Consider the following 22,510-nt stretch of genomic DNA (forward strand, 5'->3'; position numbering starts at 1 on the left):
AATAAATCTCAGTTGTGACATTTGATCCGTATTTAGGGACTTCCTAAGCTCCCAAAATATGCATTATTTATCTAGTCTTTAATACCATTATGCAGAGTACTGAAGTGGATTGGAAGTCAGATGCAGCTGCATTCAGACATCAGTAATATGTTGCCCATCCATCTGCGTAGGGCAATAAAAAGCAATATATGAAGTTTCTTGCCCTTTTGTAATATAGATTAGTGTGATCATACTGTCAGGAAGTGGCTCTTTGTTCTGATTTGTGCTTATTTTTTTTCTTTACAGAAACCTATCAGTAATGGTCTTCCTCCAACGCCAAAAGTGCATGTGAGTGTCCACTGGTAGAAGCATGATAGAAAGAATAGGCTCTGGATGCTTGAAAGGCTTGTTAAATTGATCTAGATTTGGTCCGTCTCTCATTACAAGTTGAAACTGCTGAAAGAGCACCAGAGTTGAGTTTATTTTGACCAAGCAAACACTTTACATTTAACTTGCCAGAGATTTTTCTCTGCCCATTGCAAAATTATCAAATGCTGTAATTAGGATTCTTGAGGCTGAAAGGGGCATAATTTTATGCAGCAGGGGACTTAATGATGTTTGCCTTTGGTTGCATATTTTTATGGGGTTATCCAGACAAAGCAACTTTCTATTCCTTGTCACATTGAAGAACTGAAGTTAAAGAATACAAACATCGTAAATTAGAGTGGGTGAATGTCAATCAGATGTAGAAAGATTGAGAGTAATACACACAGAGTGCTGGAGGAACTCAGCAGGTCAAGCAGCACCTGTGGAATAGAGTAAAGAGTTGACGTTTCGAGCTGAGACCCTCATCAGCACTGGAAAGGAAAGGGAGGAAACCAGGATAAGAAGGGGTGTGGTGGAGGGGAAAGGAGTACAAGCTAGAAAGTTATTGGTGAAGTCGGGTGAAGCAGAAGGTAGATAGGTGGCGGTGGAGGGAGTGAAGTGAGAAGCTGGGAGATGATAAGTAGAAGGGCCGAAGAAAGAGGAATCTGAAAGGAGAGGAGAGTGGACCAAGTGAGAGAGGGAAGGGAGCACAAAATATTGGTGATCTTTTAAAAATTTAAACATTAGATGTTCATATTTCTAATCACTAACAACTAAAACCTGATAAAAGGAGATTCTGCATTTATAATCATTTTCAGCACTAATGAGAATTGCTGGATGTATTTAACACAGTAAGGTAGTTTGTAGCATTGACCTAATTCTTTTAGAGGTTTGCTTGTATGCAGCGTGGAAATCCTTTGACCACACATCCCATTTAGTGCATTTCAGTGCTGAAGCAAACATTTAAGCGAATGGAGTGGCACAGCTGGGGAAACAGGGGTTCACAACCTGGTGTCCATAGATACCTTGTTTAATGGTATTGGTCCATGGCATAAAGAAGGTTGGGACCCCTGATTTAATGTAACCATATATTTGTCTCATTTGCCTAAATACTATGTGAGTTATTAGTCTGGCTGTTATTTTGATAACACTATCTCATATAGAACTTCTGCAATTGCTTGAAGTAGCATTTTAAAAGGAAAATGTGCCATTTTGGTAGAAATAATTTTCCAAATATAGTTTTAAAATTATCTCTTAATTAATTTTCTATATCTATTAAACATTAGAGAGATACAAATTAAATTTTATGAATGTAAAGGAAACAGAGAAAGGAAGTTGTTTATTTCCTGTTGGTCTTCATGATGCTGGGGTGGTGCCAGTGATTCTGAGTTGTTGCCAATCTGAGAACCAGTGATTAACGCAAATTAACCCACAGGATGTGTTCATTTACTGTAAAGGAGTAGTCCACTTTACTGTTAGAAACAAAACAATAAATAATGCCCATCTATCAAACTACTTTCTGTTCCTGCTGTCAGAAATTAGGCTATAGTTCAGATAAAGAATGGTTAGCAATCCAGAGAGCACAAATTCAAATGCTTCCCCACCACCACCATGGGAACTGATGGAATTTAAATTCAGTCCCGATGTGGAATTCAGAATTCTGCTGCAATGTGCTCTCAGACAGAAAGCACTGGTTGGTTAACCACAAACCACCACTGCCTTAAAGTGCTTTTCCAGATATTGAAGAACTATTGAATTGAATTGGTTTATAATTGTCGCATGTACTGAAGGACAGTGAAAATCTTGTTTGGCATGCCATCCATATAGAATCATTTCATCACAACTGATGTAGTTCAAGAAAAAAAGAATGCAGAAGAAAGTGTTACTGTTCCAGGGAAAATGCAGCACAGGCAGACAATAAGGTGCAAGGTAGATGGTGAGATCAAGAATTCATTTTATCATAAATTAGTCTAATAACTGCAGGATAGAAACGGAGTTTGAGTCTTTTGGTGTCTGCCTTCAGGCTTCTGTGTCTTCTGCTTGATGGCAGGGCAGGGGGTGGGGGGAAAGAAGAAGCAATATTTAGGGTCTTACCAAGGCAGCAAAGTGTAGACAGAGGCCATGGAGGGGAGGCTGGTTTCGGTGATGTGCTAAGCTGTGTCCTGAACTCTATACTTTCTGAATCATTGTGTTGCTGGGCACTTTCCACATGACTACATATCACTATCGCCTAATATAACTTCAGTTGAAATATTTAGCTGTAGCCTTTTTAGTTTTACCAGTGTGCTTCAGTGTCTATCATTTTAATAAATTCGTGTTTTAAGTCACCATATGTGATCCACATTAAGTTTTTCTTTTTCTTCCCTACTCATAAGCACTCATTGTTTTTAATGTTTTTCCGTGGCTAGTAACTTGTATCCCAGTGGTAAATTTTTCCCTGGTTGCAGTGCTCCCCATCGCCTCCTTGTGGTCATGGGATAAAATCAGCAACAGAATTTCATACCAGAACAACACACACAGAATACTGGAGGAACTCAACAAGTCAGGCAGCATCTGTAAATATTTGCCGTTTCGGGCCAAGACCCTTCATTGGGAACAGAAAGGAAGGGGGGAGAGCTAGAAAGTGATAGGTGAAGCCAGGTGGGTGGGGAGCAGGGGAATAAAGTAAGAAGCTGGGAGATGATATAGGTGAGTTACATACCCCGTAACTGGGTCACTTACCAGCAAAGATAGAGAGGTCCGTTGAAGTCTGATGGTACTATTTTTAACAGTATTTATTGATAAAAATACACAAAAATAATATCAATGCAAACATACAGATAATATACATCGTCAATACTAAATCTAAAAGCGCGGGGTTAATAATACTCAATAAGAAATAGCTCTATCGTTGTCTAGGGGTTAATGTATTGTCCGATGGAAATATAAAAGTCACTTTAGTTCATTCAAGCTGCAGGCTGCAGCCTTTGGTTGGAGTCAAGAGAGAGAGTTTAAAACTTGCCCATTCCTTTTATGATTTCAATCCTTCGAAAGTCTTTGGGGCTGATTTCTCCTTTGTGTTAGCTAAAGCCGTTCTTCCGTAGTAAAGGCCCACCAATTCCGAGGCAAATGGAAAAGGACGCACGTGGGCTTTCGCTATTACGCTGTTACAGGAGTTCTAGTGTTTCTTCTGGTGCGTCTGAAGGGGCCGTTCCTCAGACCCTCTTTTATCCCCACTCACGGGGTCTCAGATGTCACTCAGGGTGGAATGATGCCATCCCCCAACCAGCCCACGTTGCCTGAGGGCTTCCACGAAGCACAGTACTCAATACACAATTCCGTCTCCAAGAGACAATGACCTGTTCCGTGGCTTTGTATCGCTGAGGGCCAGGACATTCCAAATGTCTCTCTCTCATTTCCTGGGTCTCCTGCAGGCATAACAGGTGGAAAATGAAAAGGACTGGAGAAGGAGTCTGATAGGCGAGGAGAGTGGACCATGGGAGAAAGGGAAGGAGGAGGAGTACCAGGAGTTGTTGAAAGCTAGGTGAGGAGGAGGAAAGAGGCCACAGTGAGGAATTGAAAAGGAGGAAAGGGGGAGGGGGAAATTACCACATTGGAGAAATCGATGTTCATGCCATCAGGTTGGCGGCTACATAGGTGGAATATGAGGTGTTGGTCTTCCAACGTGAGAGCTTCCTCATTGTGGCAGAAGAGGAGGCCGTGGACTGACATGTTGAAATGGGAATAGAGATAGGAATTAAAATGAAAATTCTGTTTTTGAGGATTGAGCAGAGATGCTGATCAAAGCAGTTGGCCACATTGGGAGCACTGGATACAGTAGATGACCCCAGCAGGTGAAGTGTTGGCCCACTTGGAAGGACGTTTGGAGCCCTGTATGGAGGAGGGGGAATGGTGAATAGACAATGAAAAGGCAGTCATAGTTGGTACCAGTGCAGGTGCCCATGGCTATATCTGAAGTTTGGAGAAAGTGAGAGGAATCGAAAGAAAAGTTGTTGAGGTGAGGACCAGTTCCGCCAGACGGAGGTGGGTGGTTGTTGGTTTGCTGTCACGAAAGAAGTGGAGAGCTTTAGGACTTTCTTAATGGAGGGTAGAAGTGTATAATGTCTGTATATCCAAAGTGAAAGTGAGATAGTGAGGGTCAGCGAGTTGAAAGTTGTTGAGGAGATGGAGAGCGTGTGAAGTGTTGTGGATGTAGGTGGGAAGGGACTGAATCAAGGGAGATAAAATGGAGTGTGGTATACAGACTTGAGTTCAGTGGGGCAGGAGCAGGCAGAAACGAGGACCTACCTGGAGTGTCAGGTTTGTAGATCTTGGATGGAAGGCAGTGCGGGGTAAGGGAGCTATGAAGTCTGTGAATGGGAGATTCTAGAGTTGATGAGGTTGGTGATAGTGGTCCTGAAAGGAGTCTGTTTTAAAAAGGTCAGTAAATGATGCCGCCTGGCCTCGGCAAGATGGAGGCAATCAGCCACACTACCGCAGCACCCCGATTTCTCTGCAGGTTTGATGGTGAGGTTGGGATTCGCGCAGAGGGAGTAGAGGGCAGTGCATTCAGGGGGGGGGGGGGGGGGGTAAGGTTAGAAAAGGAGAGAGGATGGAAGAAATTAATAGTCAATAAGCTCCAAGAATTAGGCCTCAATTCCACCTTGTGCAATTGCATCCTTGGCTTTCGCACCTGCAGACCCCAGTCTGTTTGAATAGGCAACAGCTTCTACTCCACATTCTGCATTCTATATCAGTGCAGGTCAACCACAAGTGTGTGTGCTTAGCCCCCTGCTCTGCTCACTTTATACTTACGACTGAGGCTAAGCACAGCTTCACGTAAGTTCACTGATGACATCACTGTCATTGGTCAAATCAAAGGTGGTGACAAATCAGCAGGTACTAGGAAGACTGAAAATCTGGCTGATTTGTGTCACAACAAAAAACCTCTTACTCAATGTCAGCAAGACCAAGGAGCTGATTATTGACTTCAGGAGGAGGAAACTGGAGTTCCGTGAGCCAGTCATTATCAGGGGATCAGAGGTGGAGAGGGTAATTAACTTTAAAATCCTTGGTGTTATATTTCAGATGATCTGTCCTGGGCCTAGCGTGTAAGTACTGTTATGAAGAAAGCATGGCAGTGCTTCTACTTCCTTAAAGTTTGCAAAGATCTAGCGTGACATCTAAAACTTTGACAAGCTTCTGTTGGTGTGTTGTGGAGAGTACATTGACTGGCTGCATCATAGCCTGTATGAAAACACCAGTGCCCTTATACAGAAAACACTACAAAAAGTAGTAGATATGGCTCAGTCCATCACGAGTAAATCCCTCCGCACCATTGAGCACATTTACACAGAGTGTTGACGCAGGAAAGCAACATCCATCATCAAGGACCCCCATAACCCAAGCCACGCTCTCTTCTTGCTTCTGCCATCAGGAAGAAGGTACATGAGCCTCAGGTCCCACACCACTATGTTAGGAACAGTTAGTGTGCCTCAACCTGGCTCTTGAACCAAAGGAAATAACTTTGCTCAATTTCAATTGCTCCATTACTGAACTGTTCCCACAAACTATGGACTCACTTTCAAGCATTCAATCTCATGTTTTTGATAATTATTGCTTATTTATTTTCCTTTTGTATTTGCACATTGTTGAGTTTGGTCTTTCATTGATTCTGTTGTGTTCTTTGGATTTACTGTGAATGCCCACAAGAAAATTAATCTCAGGGTGATGAGATGATGGTGTGTCATGTACTTTGATAATAAATTTACTTTGAAAGGTTGTCTAACTGTAATGTCCCACTATGGTGAAACCTAAGACCAAAGAACTCAGTGGATTCATCCTGTAACCCTGTAGATCAACATAATTTACTGTCGCAACTGGTAGTGGCTCATATAGATTCCTCTACAAGGAGCCAGCATGAACTTGATGTGGCCTAGAAAACAGTGTTCTGAAAATGCTTTTCCTGAGATTTAACACTTCCACGACTTACATGCTATTAATTGGAAGCCCGCTTTAACAAATTCTGAATGCTTTAAATTTTCTTGCAGGGATTTAATCTAGTAGATTCCTTTGACAGGGACCCCCCACCCCCACCCCATCAACCATGCCATACTTTTTTCTTGCTGCTGCCATCAGGAAGAGGGTACAGGCAGCATGGGACTCATCAACAGGTTTGGAAGTAGTTATTACCCCTCAGCCATGAGGCCGTTGAACCAGAGAGGATAACTTCACTTGCCCCATCACGGAAATGTTCCCACAACCTATGGACTCACTTTCAAGGTGTCTTCATCTCATGTTCTCGACATTTATTGCTGATTTATTTACTATTATTATTTCTTTCTTTCTTGTATTTGCACTGCTTGTGGTTTGCACACTGGAAGAATGCCCAAGTTGGTGCGGTCTTTCATTGATTCTATTATGGATTTATCTAGTGTGCCCACAAGAAAATGAATCTCAGGGTTGTCTATGGTAATATATGTGTACTTTGATAAATTTACTTTGACTAGTACAGATTTCATTGAAGGAGGGGGTAGCCTGATTAAAGGCTGTGGAGAAAAGCAGGTTGAGTTGAATTCCTGGAACAACAAACCCATTCAAGTATGATGCTGATTATGCTCCTTTTCAGCCGCGCTCTACCATGATTGGCACCGCAGCTCTTGAGTTAAAGCAAAACACTTTCACAAGCACATGAGTCATTTGCAAATTGACATAAGTATTTATTTCACTTCTCAGGTTTGTACAGCTTCCATTGCGTAGTATTTTTACTTTAGTTATCTTGAGCTTTTACTTATAAAAATAATCCTTATAAAGTCAATGAGATGTCATGAAGTTGTTCAAAATATTATACATGGGAAACAGCTTCTTTAGGCTCCATGTCTAATTTAAAAGTAAGAATCTACAGAAGGTGCAGCTTAGACCTGAAGTGAGAAAGTAATAGTTGTAATTTTTTACTGAATCAGATTAAAATGAGTTCCTTCCGTTCTTATAGCCCAAGGGAAATGTTAAGCAGTCATTTTGCTTTGAGGGCATTGGAATTTGCTTGCAACAAGGATTGTGAATTCATTTCAGTACTGAATTTAGTAATACCATGTATGTACATAAGAGTATATGTTTCTATAGCACAAATAAAATAATTAGAATGGAAACTAGAAGTCCTTGAAAATTTCCTTGGTAGATATTGGAAGAAGAGACATACTCAATTATTTAGGAGCAGCTTCTTCCCCCCTGTCATCAGATTTCTGTATGGTCCATGAGCACTATCTCATTGTCCTTTTTTATTGCAATAGTTAATTTTTAAGAAATTTTGGTCTATAGCCTCCCTAGCACTGAGGACATTTTCAAAAGTTGATGCCTCAGAGTGGCTGCATCCATCAATAAGGACCCCACCACACAGAACATGCCGTCTTATTACTACCACCAAGGAGGAGGTACAGCAGTCTGAAGAGTCACCTTCAATGTTTTAGGAACAGCTTCTTGCCTTCCACTGTCAGATTTCTGAATTGACAATGAACCCATGAGTACTTCCTCGATATATTTGTCTCTTCTTGCTCTAATTTAATTTACACACATACATACGTACCCATACGTACATATACACAGTACAGTGAAAAGGTTTTAGGCACATGTAAATAAAATTCTGTAAAGTGAAGATGTTTTCAAAAATAATGAGAAGAGAAGTTTATAAATATCAAAAAATTCAGCTCGTAGGTTGCCCCAAGCACCTTGGACAACTTGCCACAGTTCTGCTGCAGATTTTGGCTTTCTCACTTGCTGCTTCTGTGTCTGCAGGTAATCCCAAACAGCCTCGATGATGTTGAGATCTGTGGAGGCCATGCCATCTATGGCAGAACTCCTTGTTTATTTTCACTAAAGATAGTTCCTTAGATATTCCTGTCCATGTATTTAGAGTCATTGTCCTGCTTCAGAATGAGGTTGAAACCAATCAGACACCTCCCTGATGGTATTGCGTGATGAATGGGAATCTGCATGGCATTGAGGATTCCGCGGATCTTGGCCAGATCACCAACTCCATTTGCAGAAATGCAGCACCAACTTGCAGGGAACCTCCTCCATGCTTCATTGTTGGCTACAGACTCTCATCCACGTAGTGCTCTCCAGGTCTTATTACTACCACCAAGGAGGAGGTACAGCAGTCTGAAGAGTCACCTTCAATGTTTTAGGAACAGCTTTAGGAACAGCATCAAGAAATGGCCTCCTACTTGAGCCAAAAATTTCAAAATTTGACTTGTCAATCCGAAGTACTTGCTACCATTGTTAGGCACCCCAGTCATTGTGTTTTTGTGCATAGGTGAATCTCTAGGCTTTGCTTCCACTTTGGATGAAAAGATTTTTATCAGCAATTCTTCCATGGAAACAACTTCTTACAAGAATTCCCCAGACTATAGAGAGGTATACATGGCTTCCAGTGGTTTCTGTTAGTTCAGAGAATAGAGCAGTGTTGGACTACTTTTGATTTAGAACAGACGTCAGTTTGATATCTCCCACCTGCTGCACTCAGTTTCTGTAGCCAAACACTACATTTCTGGTTCTCAACCTTGCCAGTTTCTTTGTGTTTCTTCAGAACTTGTACAGCACATCTTGAAATTCCTGTCTGCCACGAAATTTCTGCTTGGGGGAGACCTTGTTGATGCAGGATGATGACTTAATGTCTTGTTGCTATGTTTACTCTTGCCTAGGTGTAAGAATTGATGATTAAACTGTCACATCTCCCACATCCTCACCTTCTGTTTGGTTGTCCTTCACCCAGTTTCATTTATAATACCATAAGATATAGGAGCAGAATTAGGCCATTTGGCCCATCGTCTGCTTTGCCATTTCATCATGGCTGATACAGTTTTCCTCTCAGCCCCAATCTCCTGCCTTCTCCCCATATCCCTTCATGCCCTGACCAATCAAGAATCTATCAACCTCTGCCTTAAATATACATAAAGACCTGGTTTTCACAGATACCTGTGACAAAGAATTCAACAAATTCACTCTCTGGCTAAAGAAATTCCTGTTTATCTCTGTTTTAAAGGGACATTTTGCTATTCTGAGCTTATGTCCTCTGGTCTTAGACTATCCCATCATATGAAACATCTTCTCCACATCCACCTGTCAAAGGTCTTTCACAATTCGATAGGTTTCAATGAAGTCGCCCCTCATTCTACACCCATTTCTGTTTCAGTTAATCTGTTCAGTTCATTCAGCTCATTATGTCATTGATCATTAGCATCCTTTTTGTATCTTTGTTTAATCATGCACTGGGCTATATAACTACAAAGTAATCAAGTTTTTATTTGAAAAGTGGTGCATTACTTAATATGTTACTTACTTTAATGAAATACGAACAAATTCTGTATGATTTAATTTTTTGGAAAATGAGTATTTGGAATTCTAAAATTTGTACTTTTCTACTGACACTAATACTGAAGATAAAAAAAATAAACATTTTAAATATAATTTATATTATAAAATCTAGGGTGCCCAAGACTTTTCCACAGTACTGTGTGTATATATATTTGGATTCTGATTATGTAAGATGATAATGGAGTGGCATATGGTGGCAGCCTCACTCCAAAACCACACTCATTTGTGGTTGTGGTCCATGTAGGGACCAATGACATGGGTAGGAAGAGTGAGGAGGTCCTGAAAGGTGAGTTTAGGGAGTTAGGTGCCAAGTTAAAGGACAAGACCTCAAGGATAGCAATCTCAGGATTGCTACCAGTGCCACGTGCAGGTGAGTTTAGAAATAGTAAGATAGTGCAGGTCGACACGTGGCTGAAGACATGGTGCAAGAAGGAGGGCTTCAGATTTATAGATAATTGGGCAGTTTTCCAGGGAAGATGGGACCTGTTCCGGTGGGACGGTTTACATCTGAACTGGAGGGGGACAAATATTCTTGCAGGTAGGTTTGCTAGAGAGGCTCCAGTGGATTTAAACTAGATGCGAGGGGGGGAGGGGAACAGAACCAGAGTGCAGGAACAGATGTATGGGAGAAGGAAGAAAAAGAAGACAGTAAAGTTCTTTGTACTGTTAGAGATAAACAGAGAGGAGGAGGTGGAGAATTTCTTAAATGCATTTATTTTAATGCTAGGAGCATTGTAAGAAAGGTGAATGAGCTTAGAGCATGGATTGATAGCTGGAAATATGATGTTGTAGCTATTAGTGAAACATGGTTGCAGGAGGGGTGTGATTGGCAACTAAATATTCCTGGATTTCGTTGCTTCAGGTGTGATAGAATCAGAGGGACAAGAGGGGGAGGTATTGCGTTGCTTGTCAGAGAAAGTATTACAGCAGTGCTCTGGCAGGATAGATTAGGGAGGCTATTTGGGTGGAATTGAGGAATGGGAAAGGTGTAGTTACACTTATAGGGGTGTATTATAGACCACCTAATGGGGAGCGAGAATTGGAGGAGCAAATTTGCAAGGAGATAGCAGATATTTGTCATAAGCACAGGGTTGTGATTGTGGGAGATTTTAATTTTCCACACACAGACTGGGAAGCCCATACTGTAAAAGGGATGGATGGTTTGGAGTTTGTAAAATGTGTGCAGGATAGTTTTTTGCAGCAGTACATAGAGGTACCGACTAGAGAAGGGGCAGTGTTGGATCTTCTGTTAGGGAATGAAATAGGTCAGGTGACGGAGGTATGTGTTGGGGAGCACTTCGGGTCCAGTGATCACAATACCATTAGTTTCAATATAATTATGGAGAAGGATAGGACTGGACCCAAGGTTAAGATTTTTGATTGGAGAAAGGCTAACTTTGAGGAGATACAAAAGGATTTAGAAGGAGTGGATTGGGACAATTTGTTTTATGGGAAGGAAGTAATAGAGAAATGGCGATCATTTAAAGGTGAAATTTTGAGGGTACAGAATCTTTATGTTCCTGTTAGGTTGAAAGGAAAGATTAGAAGTTTGAGAGAACCATGGTTTTCAAGGGATATTGGAAACTTGGTTAGGAAAAAGAGAGATATCTACAATAAATATAGGCAGCATAGAGTAAATGAGGTGCTCGAGGAATATAAAGAATTTAAGAAGAATCTTAAGAAAGAAATTAGATAAGCTAAAAGAAGATACAAGGTTGCTTTGGCAAGTAAGGTGAAAATAAATCCAAAAGGTTTCTACGGTTATATTAATAGCAAAAGGATAGCGAGGGATAAAATTGGTCCCTTAGAGAATCAGAGTGGACAGCTATGTGTGGAGCTGAAAGAGATGGGGGGAGATTTTGAACTATTTCTTTTCTTCGGTATTCACTAAGGAGAAGGATATTGAATTATGTAAGGTAGGGGAAACAAGTAGGGAAGTTATGGAAACTATTATGATTAAAGAGGAGGAAGTACTGGCACTTTTAAGGAATATAAAAGTGGATAAATCTCTGGGTCCTGACAGGATATTCCTTAGGACCTTGAGGGAAGTTAGTGTAGAAATAGCAGGGGCTCTGTCAGAAATATTTCAAATGTCATTAGAAACAGGGATGGTGCCGGAGGATTGGCATATTGCTCATGTGGTTCCATTGTTTAAAAAGGATTCTAGGAGTAAACCTAGCAATTATAGGCCTGTCAGTTTGACGTCAGTGGTGGGTAAATTAACGGAAAGTATTCTTAGAGATGGTACATATAATTATCTGGATAGACAGGGTCTGTTTAGGAACAGTCAGCATGGATTTGTGCATGGAAGGTCATGTTTGACATATCTTATTGAATTTTTTGAAGAGGTTACGAAGAAAGTTGACGAGGGTAAAGCAGTGGATGTTGTCTATATGGACTTCAGTAAGGCCTCTGACAAGGTTCCGCATGGAAGGTTAGTTAGGAAGGTTCAATCGTTAGGTATTAATATTGAAGTAGTAAAATGGATTCAACAGTGGCTGGATAGGAGATGCCAGAGAGTAGTGGTGGATAACTGTTTGTCAAGATGGAGGCCGGTGACTAGTGGTGTGCCTCAGGGATCTTTACTGGGTCCAATGTTGTTTGTCATTTACATTAATGATCTGGATGATGGGGTGGTAAATTGGATTAGTAACTATGCAGATGATACTAAGGTGAGTGGCGTTGTGGATAATGAATTAGGTTTTCAAAGCTTGCAGAGAGATTTAGGCCAGTTAGAAGAGTGGGCTGAACGATGGCAGACGGAGTTTAATGCTGATAGGTGTGAGGTACTACATTTTGGTAGGAATAATCCAAATAGGACATACATCGTAAATGGTAGGACATTGAAGAATGCAGTAGAATAGAGTGATCTAGGAATAATGGTGCATAGTTCCCTGAAGGTGGAATCTCATGTGGATAGGGTGGTGAAGAAAGCTTTTGGTATGCTGGCCTTTATAAATCAGAGCATTGAGTATAGGAGTTGGGATGTAATGTTATAATTGTACAAGGCATTGGTAAGGTTGAATTTGGAGTGTTGTGTACAGTTCTGGTCACCGAATTATAGGAAAGATATCAACAAAATAGAGAGAGTACAGAGAAGATTTACTGGAATGTTACCTGGGTTTCAGCACCTAAGTTACAGGGAAAGGTTGAACAAATTAAGTATTTATTCTTTGGAGCGTAGAAGGTTGAGGGGGGACTTGATAGAGGTATTTAAAATTATGAGGGGGGATAGATAGAGTTGATTGAGAGTAGGGGAGATTCAAACAAGAGGACATGAGTTGAAAGTTTAAGTTTAAGGATAACACGAGAGGGAATTTCTTTACTCAGAGAGTGGTAGCTGTGTGGAATGAGCTTCCAGTAGAAGTGGTAGAGGCAGGTTTGGTATTGTAATTTAAAGTAAAATTGGATAGGTATATGGACAGGAAAGGAATGGAGGGTTATGGGCTGAGTGCGGGCTACTGGGACTAGGTGAGAGTAAGCATTTGGCGCGGACTAGAAGGGCTGAGATGGCCTGTTTCCGTGCTGTAATTGTTATTTAGTCATATGGAAGAGTCCTGGCATTATCAAAATGCATGACATTTATAAATAAAATAAATTGTATTTGAAGTTCACTCTACAAGCCTGGAATATAGTTCATATTATTTTGTTCTGATTTTTTTAGGTAGTAATACCACATAAAGAAATAAGTTTGCAGAACAAGGTAAAAGTTGGAATTAGGTGCTAGAGGAATCGAAATACAGAACTGATTTATTTAACAAATAACATGACATAATACATGGGCGTAGCATGGTGGATGAGAATTAAATACTAATAGTGATGGAATTTTGCTGTGGCTGCAGTTCGAACATTTTTTTTCCTGTAACTTTTGCAGGACTTACTAATTGCGAAATTAAAACATTGTGATTGCTGTTTCAGGAAGTTATGCATTACCTATCTTTGTGTTTACTTGTGAAATGCTTAGAATGTTAATGGCAAGGGAAAAGAGCAAGTACTGTGAAGTATTCCTTGGAGAAGTGAATTAATTACCAAGTTGTGTAGGAGTCAAACAACCACAATACAGTTATGAAAGAAAATGTCTGGTGTAGTATCCTAATGTATTTGCAAATAAAACATTATTGTAAATGGATTTTGTAAGACATTTTAAATAAAATGGGAATTATCTTTTTCAGATGGGTGCATGTTTCTCTAAGGTTTTTAATGGTTGCCCTCTGAAAATCCACTGTGCAACATCATGGATTAATCCAGATACAAGAGGTAGTTATCATTTTCAGAAATAAAAGGTGCAATTCTTTCTTTTGTTTTCCACATCTATGCATTTATTTTTTTCCATTCGCAGATCAGTACCTGATATTTGGTGCTGAAGAAGGCATTTACACTTTAAACCTCAATGAATTGCATGAGACATCAATGGAACAGGTAAACAATTTGTCGAAGCATTTAATTAGTTTACTACAATAAAGTTGTAAAAGGAATTGGTGTGTTTTTTTACTGTGTGAAGTGGTGGCAGAATGAAGCATCTTCTTCTTAAACCCATCACCCCTACTGGGGCATAACCTGCTGACACACAGATCCTTTCTCTCCCAAGAATGATGTCTGTGGAGTTTCTGTAGCTCTAGACTTTTATGGGATGGAGTTGCTAGCCTCCTCCTTGGGACTGTGCGCGGTGGAGTTAATAAGAAGCATATTTTACTCATTTTAATCTCTAAGTTATGTAATCTGTTATTTCAAAGAGCTTGTATTTTCACTCTAGCTTGTACAGAGAAGGTGCACATGGTTGTATGTGATGAACAATTCGTTATTATCGATATCTGGTAAGTTGAACTTTTTCCAAATGAAATGTTTTAATCTTTTTAAACTGTTCTTAAGCACTTTTTCAAATTTTTTTTGCAAACGTTACTTTCGAATTCTGAAAGTTCCTTTTTTACTTCAAAATGTGGAAAGGAGACTTACTGCATAGATGCTACCTGAGCTAGCACTTGACTGAAACATTTTCTGTTGTTATGTCAGATTTTCGGCGTTTCCTGTATTTGGCTTACATGCCTGCAGATGGCTTGTTTGTACCAGTTTGGCTGAAGTTCTTTTGCTTTAAGGCTACTTGCAGAGGTTTACAGTGGTGCTAGAAAGTTTGTAAGCCCTGTAGAATTTTCTCTATTTCTGCAGAATTATGTGATCGCATTTTCACACAGGTCCTAAAACTAGATAAAGAGAACCTAATTAAATAAATAACACAAAAAACAACACACACAAAATGCTGGTGGAACACAGCAGGCCAGGCAGCATCTATAGGAGAAACACTGTCGACGTTTCGGGCCGAGACCGTCAACAGTGCTTCTCCTGTAGATGCTGCCTGGCCTGCTGTGTTCCACCAGCATTTTGTGTGTGTTGTTGTTTGAATTTCCAGCATCTGCAGATTTCCTTGTGTTTGCTTACACAAAAAATATTATACTTTTTATTTTATTTATGAAGAAAAATTATCCAATATTACATGTATTTGTTGGAAAAGAGTATATGAATCTCTAGGGTAATACCTTCTACAAAAGCTATTTGGAGACAGGTGTTCTGATCAATGGGATGAGATTAGAGGTGTGGGTTGAAGAAATGCCCTGCCGTATATTAAAAAAAGACACACAAAGTCAAGTTTCCGACAGAGCCTGCTCTTCTTAAAAAAGATCTGTTTATGTGCACCATGCTTTGATCAAAATGATTTTCAGTGGACCCTAGTAGAAGAATTGTAGAGACTCATGAAGCTGGAAAAGGCTACAAAAGCATTTCTAAACACTTGAGTGTTCATTAGCCCACAGTAAGAGAATTTGTCTACAAATGGAGGAAACTCAGTACTGTTGCTACTCTCCCTAGGAGTGAGCATCCTGCAGAGCACAAGGTGCAATGCCGAAGGAGTGAAAAGGAACAAACCCAAGGGTAGCAGTAAAAGACCTGCAGAAGTTTCTAATCATTTGTCCATTATAAGAAGAACAATGAACAAAAAGGTGTTTGTGGAAGGACACCATGGTGGATACTACTGTTCTCCAAAAAAAATATTGCTGCATGACTCAAGTTTGCAAAAGACCACCTAGATGTTCTATAATGCTTCTGAGTCAGTGTTCTGTGGACAGGTGGCACAGAAGTTTAACTTATTGGTAGAAACGTTTAGAGAAAAAAGGGCTCTGCACACCAACACCAAAACCTCATTCCAGCTGTGAAGCATGGTGGAAGGAGCATCATGGTTTGGGGCTGCTTTACTGATTCAGGGCCTGGACAGCTTGTAGTCATTGAGGGAACAATGAATTCAAAATTGTATTAAGACATTTTACAAGAGAATGTTAGGGTAGCTGTGTGTCACCTGAAGCTTAATAGAAGTTGGATAATGCAATAAGACAATGATCTGAAAGGCAAAGGTAAATCAACAGCAGAATGGTTTAAAAAAGAAGAAAATTTGTGTTTTGGAATGGCTGAGTCAAAGTCCCTATAGAAACGTTGTGGAAGTACCTGAAGCAAGTAGTTCAAGGAAGGATGCCCATCAATATCCCAGAGTTGAAGCAGTTTTGTAAGGAGGAATTGCTTAAAATTAATCCAAGCTGATGTGCAGAATACCAGAAACGTTTGGTTGAAGTTATTGAACAAGGGGGCACACCAGTTACTGAAAGCAAAGGTTTAGATGCTTTTTCCAACAAGTACATGTAATATTAGATAATTTTTCTCAATAAGTGAATGAACAAGTATAATTTTGTTTGTGTTTTGTTTTGTGTCTTTATTTGGTTTTAGGACCTGCCTGAAGATCTGATCACATTTCAGGATATATAAGCTTTCTACACCACTGTATGTTGCCAATAGAACTCTCTTAGTGACTTCCAAAATGTTTGTCATGATAAAGAGTTGATGGGACTCATCCAGTTTGACCCTCCTTTGTTTCAGTTTTCAACAGAGTACATTCCCTTAAATTATCTGCCCTTAGGATATCTGCTGTAGGACTGGAAAATTGCAAATATTACTCTACTCTTCAAAAAGGGAGAGAAAGGAAATTACAGGCCAGTTAGTCTGACCTCAGTGTTTGGGAAGACATTGGAGGCATATGATTAAATAGGACAAAATCAGAATGATTTCCTTAAGAGAAAATATTGCCTGACAAACCTGTTGGAATTCTTTGAAGAAATAACAAACAGGATAGACAAAGCAGTATCAGTGGATGTTGTGTACTTGGATTTTCGGAAGACCTCTGATAAGGTGTCACACATGAAGCTGCTTAATAAGTTAAGAGTCCATGGTTTTAAAGGAAAGATACTAGTATGGGTAGAGCATTGGTTGTTTGGAAGGAGGCAGAGTGGGAATAAAGGGAGTCTTTTCTGGTTAGCTGCCAGTGATTAGTGGTGTTCCACAAGGGTCTGTGTTGGGACTGCTTTTTACATTATATGTCAGTGATTTGGATGACAGAATTGATGGCTTTGTTGGCCAGGTTTGTGGGCGATACAAAGATTGGTGGAAAGACAGGTAGTTGAGGAGGCAGTGAGTCTACAGAAGGACTTGGATTAGGAGAATGGGTAAAGAAATGGCAGGTGGAATAGTGTCAGGAAGTGTATGGTCATGCACTTTGTTAGAAGGAATAAAAACACAGACTATTTTGTAAATGGAGAGAGAATTTGAAAACCTGAGTTGCAAAGGGATTTGAGGGCCCTCATGCAGGATTACTTAAAAGTTAATTTGCAGGTTTGAATTGGTGGTAAGGAAGGCAAATGCAATGTTAGCATTCAATTTGAAAGGACTAGAATATAAAAGCAAGGATGTAATATTGAGGCTTTATAAGATTCTGGTGATACCTCACTTGGAGTGTTCTGAGCAATTTTAGGCCCTTATCTAAGAAATGATGTGCTGACATTGGAGAGAGTTCAAAGGAAGTTCACAAGAATGATTCATGAAAGGAGCGTTTGATGGCTCTTGGCCTGTACGCGATGGAATTGAGAACAACGGGGGGGGGGGGGGGGGGGAGGGGAATCGCATTGAAACCTGTCAAATGTTGAAAGGCCTCGATAGAGTGATTGTGAAGAGGATATTTCCTGTGGTGTAGGATTCTAAAACCAAGGTGCACAGCCTCAGAATAAAGGGACACCCATTTAGAATGGAGATGAGGAATTTCTTTAACCAGGGGGTAGTGAATCAGTGGAATTCTTTGCTACAGGCGGCTGTAAAGGCCGAGTCATTGGGTATATTTAAGGCAGAGTTTGATAGGTTCCTGATTACTCAGGGCATGATGGGATACGAGCTGAAGGCAGGAGATTGGAAATGTATCTGCCATGATGAAATGGCGGAGCAAACTCAGTTACCTCATTGTAAGCTCTAGCTAAATGAACCATGGAAGTATGCCTGTGCTTTCCTTTACTACCGAGACTGTCCTCACCATCAAGGATATTTTCAAAAGATGATGTTTCAAAAAGGCAGCATCCATCATTAAAGTCCCTCATCATTAAAGAAGGCATGCCCTCTTCTCATTGCTATCGTCAGCGAGGAAGTGCAGGAGCCTGAAGGCACACACTCAACATTTTAGGAACAACTTCTTCCCCTTCACCATCGGATTTATGATTGGACAATGAACAACCCGTGAACACTATGAACACTATCTCACTATTTTTGTACTTCTTATTTAATTTTAAAAATGTATATATTTCTTATTTATGGTATATTTTATATATTGCGCTGTACTGCTGCCACAAAACAACAGATTTGACGACATATTTCAGTGATAATAAACTTGATTCTGATTTTGTGAAGTCATTGCTTTCCTGATGACACCAACACTCTAAGCACAGTATTACTCAGCGAGCTTCACCTGTCCTCTCTGTGGCAGTGCTAATTTGTTAAAAGCACTGTAGTTCTATACGTATGGATAATTTATTTTGGTGATGGGGAAAGGCTGTGATATACTAGGGACAAAGACATGAACTGTCACACTTACACTTGCTCTCCTGGCTTTAACTCTTCCCTTAGTACTAGAGGCATTTTCCTTGATGGAGAATTCTCCCAGTCTACTTGTCTGTCTGTTATCTATTCATATACAAGAAAAGAGCTTTTATTGGATTAAAAGAATTCTTGTTCCACTTCCCTTTGCCATGCCTTATTAACATATTCTTCTACTACCTTGCCAATCTAATTAACCCAAAGTGCCTCGCCACCATGTAGGGACCCATACTTGTTTCTTTGTTGTGTGGGAGCAGCTGCAATTAATGTTGTTACACACTAGGGGGCATGTAATTCCAACAAGTTAGAATCAGAAGTCTACTTGAAATTAAACCTAATCACCTGCAGCCAATATGAATGTGACATAAATTGACATTTTTTCCTCCTGATGGACCTGTCCTGACATGCAGAAAGAAAAGCGAGACCTATACATCTTCGCGAATGCTAGAAATACTCATTAAGTCAGGCAGCACCCATGAAGAGATTCTCCCAGGATGCTGCCTGGTTCAGCTCTGTGCATCCTGACTTAGTATTTCATCAGAATGTACACCTGGTTTGAAGCAGGTTTGCCAAGGTAGACAAGTTCAAGTTCTTACATGCTTTGTAATATTCATTGGGAGAGGAAATCAGCATTTCAAAGATCCAAAGATTTAAATTACATTTATTATCAAACTGTAGCGGTGTGCTGCATGCAGCGCTAAAATTACGACACGGAGTCGGTAACTGCAGTCGAAGGAAAAAACTTTATTCGAAATCCTCAGCCTCACTTTTAAGCCTCCCTCAACCTGCCCCCCATGGCGCAGAGGCTCCAAAGCTCTGTGCTCGCAAACCCCCGTAGGCTATCTAATTGTGAGCTGGTTCGGATGTGCCAGGAAATGGGTCGCCACATAACCCCCCCCCCCCCCCCAGAACCGGCAATACACCCCCCAATGTCCACAGTCTGGGCCGCAACCTGCTTGGGAGGTCGGCCTCTGCGCCGAGGTGCCAGAAACTCGGCCAGTTGCGCCAGCACCATAAACAACCCCTCGTATGGCCGCTGCAGCGGTGGCCGATGCCCGCCCCTTCATACAAACACAAACTTACAGTTCTGCAGGTCTTTGGGTACGCAGGTCGGGTTCCGCCCGTGCTGTGAAGTGGGTATGGGGGCCAGGTTACCGAGCTTCTTGCGTAGTCTGCCCAGGACTGCTGCGGGATCTTCCTCTTGCCCCTGTGGGGCTGGTAGGAACTCCCTGGGGATGACCAGGGGCGCGCCGTATACCAACTCGGCCGACGAGGCGTGCAGGTCATCCTTGGGCGCTGTGTGGATGCCGAGTAGGACCCAGGGAAGCTCATCCACCCAGTTGGCTCCTCGCAGGCGGGCCATGAGGGCCGACTTCAGGTGACGGTGACGGTGGAAACGCTCCACTAGCCCGTTCGACTGTGGGTGGTAGGCAGTTGTGTGGTGCAGCTGAGTCCCCAAAAGGCTGGCCATAGCTGACCACAGGCTGGAGGTGAACTGGGCGCCTCTGTCGGAGGTAATGTGGGCCGGTACACCAAAGCGAGATATCCAGGTGGCGATCAGGGCTCGGGCGCAAGATTCGGAGGTGGTGTCAGTGAGCGGGACCGCCTCTGGCCATCTTGTGAACCAGTCCACGATAGTCAGGAGGTGCCGCGCTCTGTGCGACACTGGCAGGGGACCCACGATATCCACATAAATGTGGTCGAAACGCCGGTGGGCGGGATGGAACTGCTGCGGTGGGGCTTTGGTGTGCCGCTGCACCTTGGCCGTCTGGCAGTGCATGCACGTTTTGGCCCATTCACTGACCTGTTTGTGGAGTCCGTGCCAAACGAACCTGCTGGAAACCATCCAGACAGTCGTCCGGATGGAGGGATGTGCCAAGTTATGAATGGAGTCGAAAACACGGCGCCGCCAGGCTGTCGGGACGATGGGATGGGGCTGGCCAGTGGCGACGTCACAGAGTAGGGTCCTCTCACCCGGGCCTACGGGGAAGTCCTGGAGCTGCAAACCGGAGGCTGCGGTTCTATAACTCGGAATCTCCTCATCTGCCTGCTGTGCCTCTGCCAGTGCCTCAAAGTCTACCCCTTGGGAAAGGGCATGAACGGTAGGGCGAGAGAGCGCATCCGCCACGACATTGTCCTTACCCGAGACGTGCCGGACATCCATCGTGTATTCAGAGATGTAGGACAGGTGGCGTTGCTGGCGGGACGACCAGGGGTCGGACGCTTTCATAAACGCAAAGGTAAGCGGTTTGTGGTCCGTGAACGCGGTGAAGGGCCGACCTTCTAGGAAGTACCTGAAATGCCGGATTGCCAGGTAGAGCGCCAACAGTTCCCGGTCGAAAGCACTGTACTTAAGCTCGGGTGGTCGCAGGTGTTTGCTGAAAAGCACCAGGGGTTGCCAGCGACCTGCGATGAGTTGCTCCAGCACCCCACCGACTGCCGTGTTTGATGCGTCCACTGTGAGGGCGGTAGGGGCGTCCATTCTGGGATGTACTAGCATTGCAGCGTTCGCCAAAGCTTCCTTCATTTGAACGAAAGCGGCGACGGACTCCTCATCCCAGGTAATGTCCTTGCTCGGACCCGACATCAGGGCGAACGGGGGGCACATGATCCGGGCAGCTGAAGGGAGGAAGCGGCGGTAGAAATTGACCATACCTACGAATTCCTGAAGGCCTTTGATCGTGGTGGTTCGGGGGAAGTGGCGGACCGCATCTACCTTAGCGGGCAGAGGGGTTGCCCCGTCTTTAGTAATCCTGTGGCCCAGGAAGTCAATGGTATCGAGTCCGAACTGGCATTTGGCGGGGTTGATTGTAAGACCGTACTCACTCAGTCGGGCGCAGAGTTGACGGAGGTGGGACAGATGCTCCTGACGACTGCTGCTGGCTATGAGGATGTTGTCCAAATAGATGAACGCGAAGTCCAGGTCCCGTCCTACAGCGTCCATTAACCGCTGGAACGTCTGTGCGGCATTCTTCAGGCCGAACGGCATGCGGAGGAACTCGAAAAGGCCAAACGGGGTGATGAGAGCCGTTTTGGGGACGTCGTCAGGATGCATCTGGATTTGATGGTACCCTCGGATGAGGTCTACCTTGGAGAAGATCCGTGCGCCGTGCAGGTTTGCTGCAAAGTTCTGAATGTGCGGCACAGGGTAGCGGTCCGGTGTGGTAGCCTCGTTCAGCCTGCGGTAGTCACCGCACGGTCTCCAGCCTCCCGTCGCTTTGGGCACCATGTGCAGGGGGGAGGCCCATGGGCTGTCGGACCGCCGGACGATCCCCAATTCCTCCATCCTCTGGAACTCCTCCTTCGCCAGTCGGAGCTTGTCCGGGGGAAGCCGCCGAGCGCGGGCGTGGAGGGGTGGTCCCTGGGTCGGGATGTGGTGCTGTACGCCGTGTCGGGGTATGGCCACTGTGAACTGCGGTGCCAGAACTGATGGGAAATCCGCCAGGACCCTGGCGAAGTCGTCGTCGGACAGCGTGATGGAGCCGAGGTGAGGGGCTGGCAACTGGGCTGCACCCAGGGAGAACGTCTGAAAGGTCTCGGCGTGTACCAGTCTCTTCCTGGGCAGGTCGAGCAGTAGGCTGTGAGCCCGCAAAAAATCCGCACCCAGAAGCAGTTGGGCTACGGCGGCCAGTGTAAAGTCCCACGTGAACTGGCTGGAGCCGAACTGTAGCTGCACCTGACGGGTGCCATAGGTCCTTACTGTGCTGTCGTTCACGGCCCTCAGGGGGGTCCCGGTGCCCTGCTGCGGGTGTTGTAACTCGTCGGAGGTAAAACGCTGACCTCGGCACCAGTGTCGACCAAAAACCGGCGTCCCAACCTTCTGTCCCACACATACAGGAGGCTATCCCGATGGCCAGCCGTCGTA

The 22,510-nt window shown here is 43.0% G+C and overlaps 1 protein-coding gene across 4 annotated transcripts in view; it reads left to right on the forward strand.

Annotated features, from left to right (window-relative positions):
- Window positions 1-22,510, forward strand: part of map4k3a (mitogen-activated protein kinase kinase kinase kinase 3a) — a 295,830-nt gene that overhangs the window by 241,926 nt on the left and 31,394 nt on the right. For all 4 annotated transcript variants that reach the window (XM_059986423.1, XM_059986424.1, XM_059986425.1 and 1 more), the window contains 4 exons: window positions 286-327; window positions 13,869-13,953; window positions 14,036-14,115; window positions 14,450-14,510. In XM_059986423.1, the coding sequence (XP_059842406.1) occupies window positions 286-327; window positions 13,869-13,953; window positions 14,036-14,115; window positions 14,450-14,510 (268 nt within the window). The remainder of the gene's footprint in view (window positions 1-285; window positions 328-13,868; window positions 13,954-14,035; window positions 14,116-14,449; window positions 14,511-22,510) is intronic.

Source organism: Hypanus sabinus, chromosome 12, assembly GCF_030144855.1.
Source record: "Hypanus sabinus isolate sHypSab1 chromosome 12, sHypSab1.hap1, whole genome shotgun sequence".
NCBI lineage: Eukaryota > Metazoa > Chordata > Chondrichthyes > Myliobatiformes > Dasyatidae > Hypanus > Hypanus sabinus.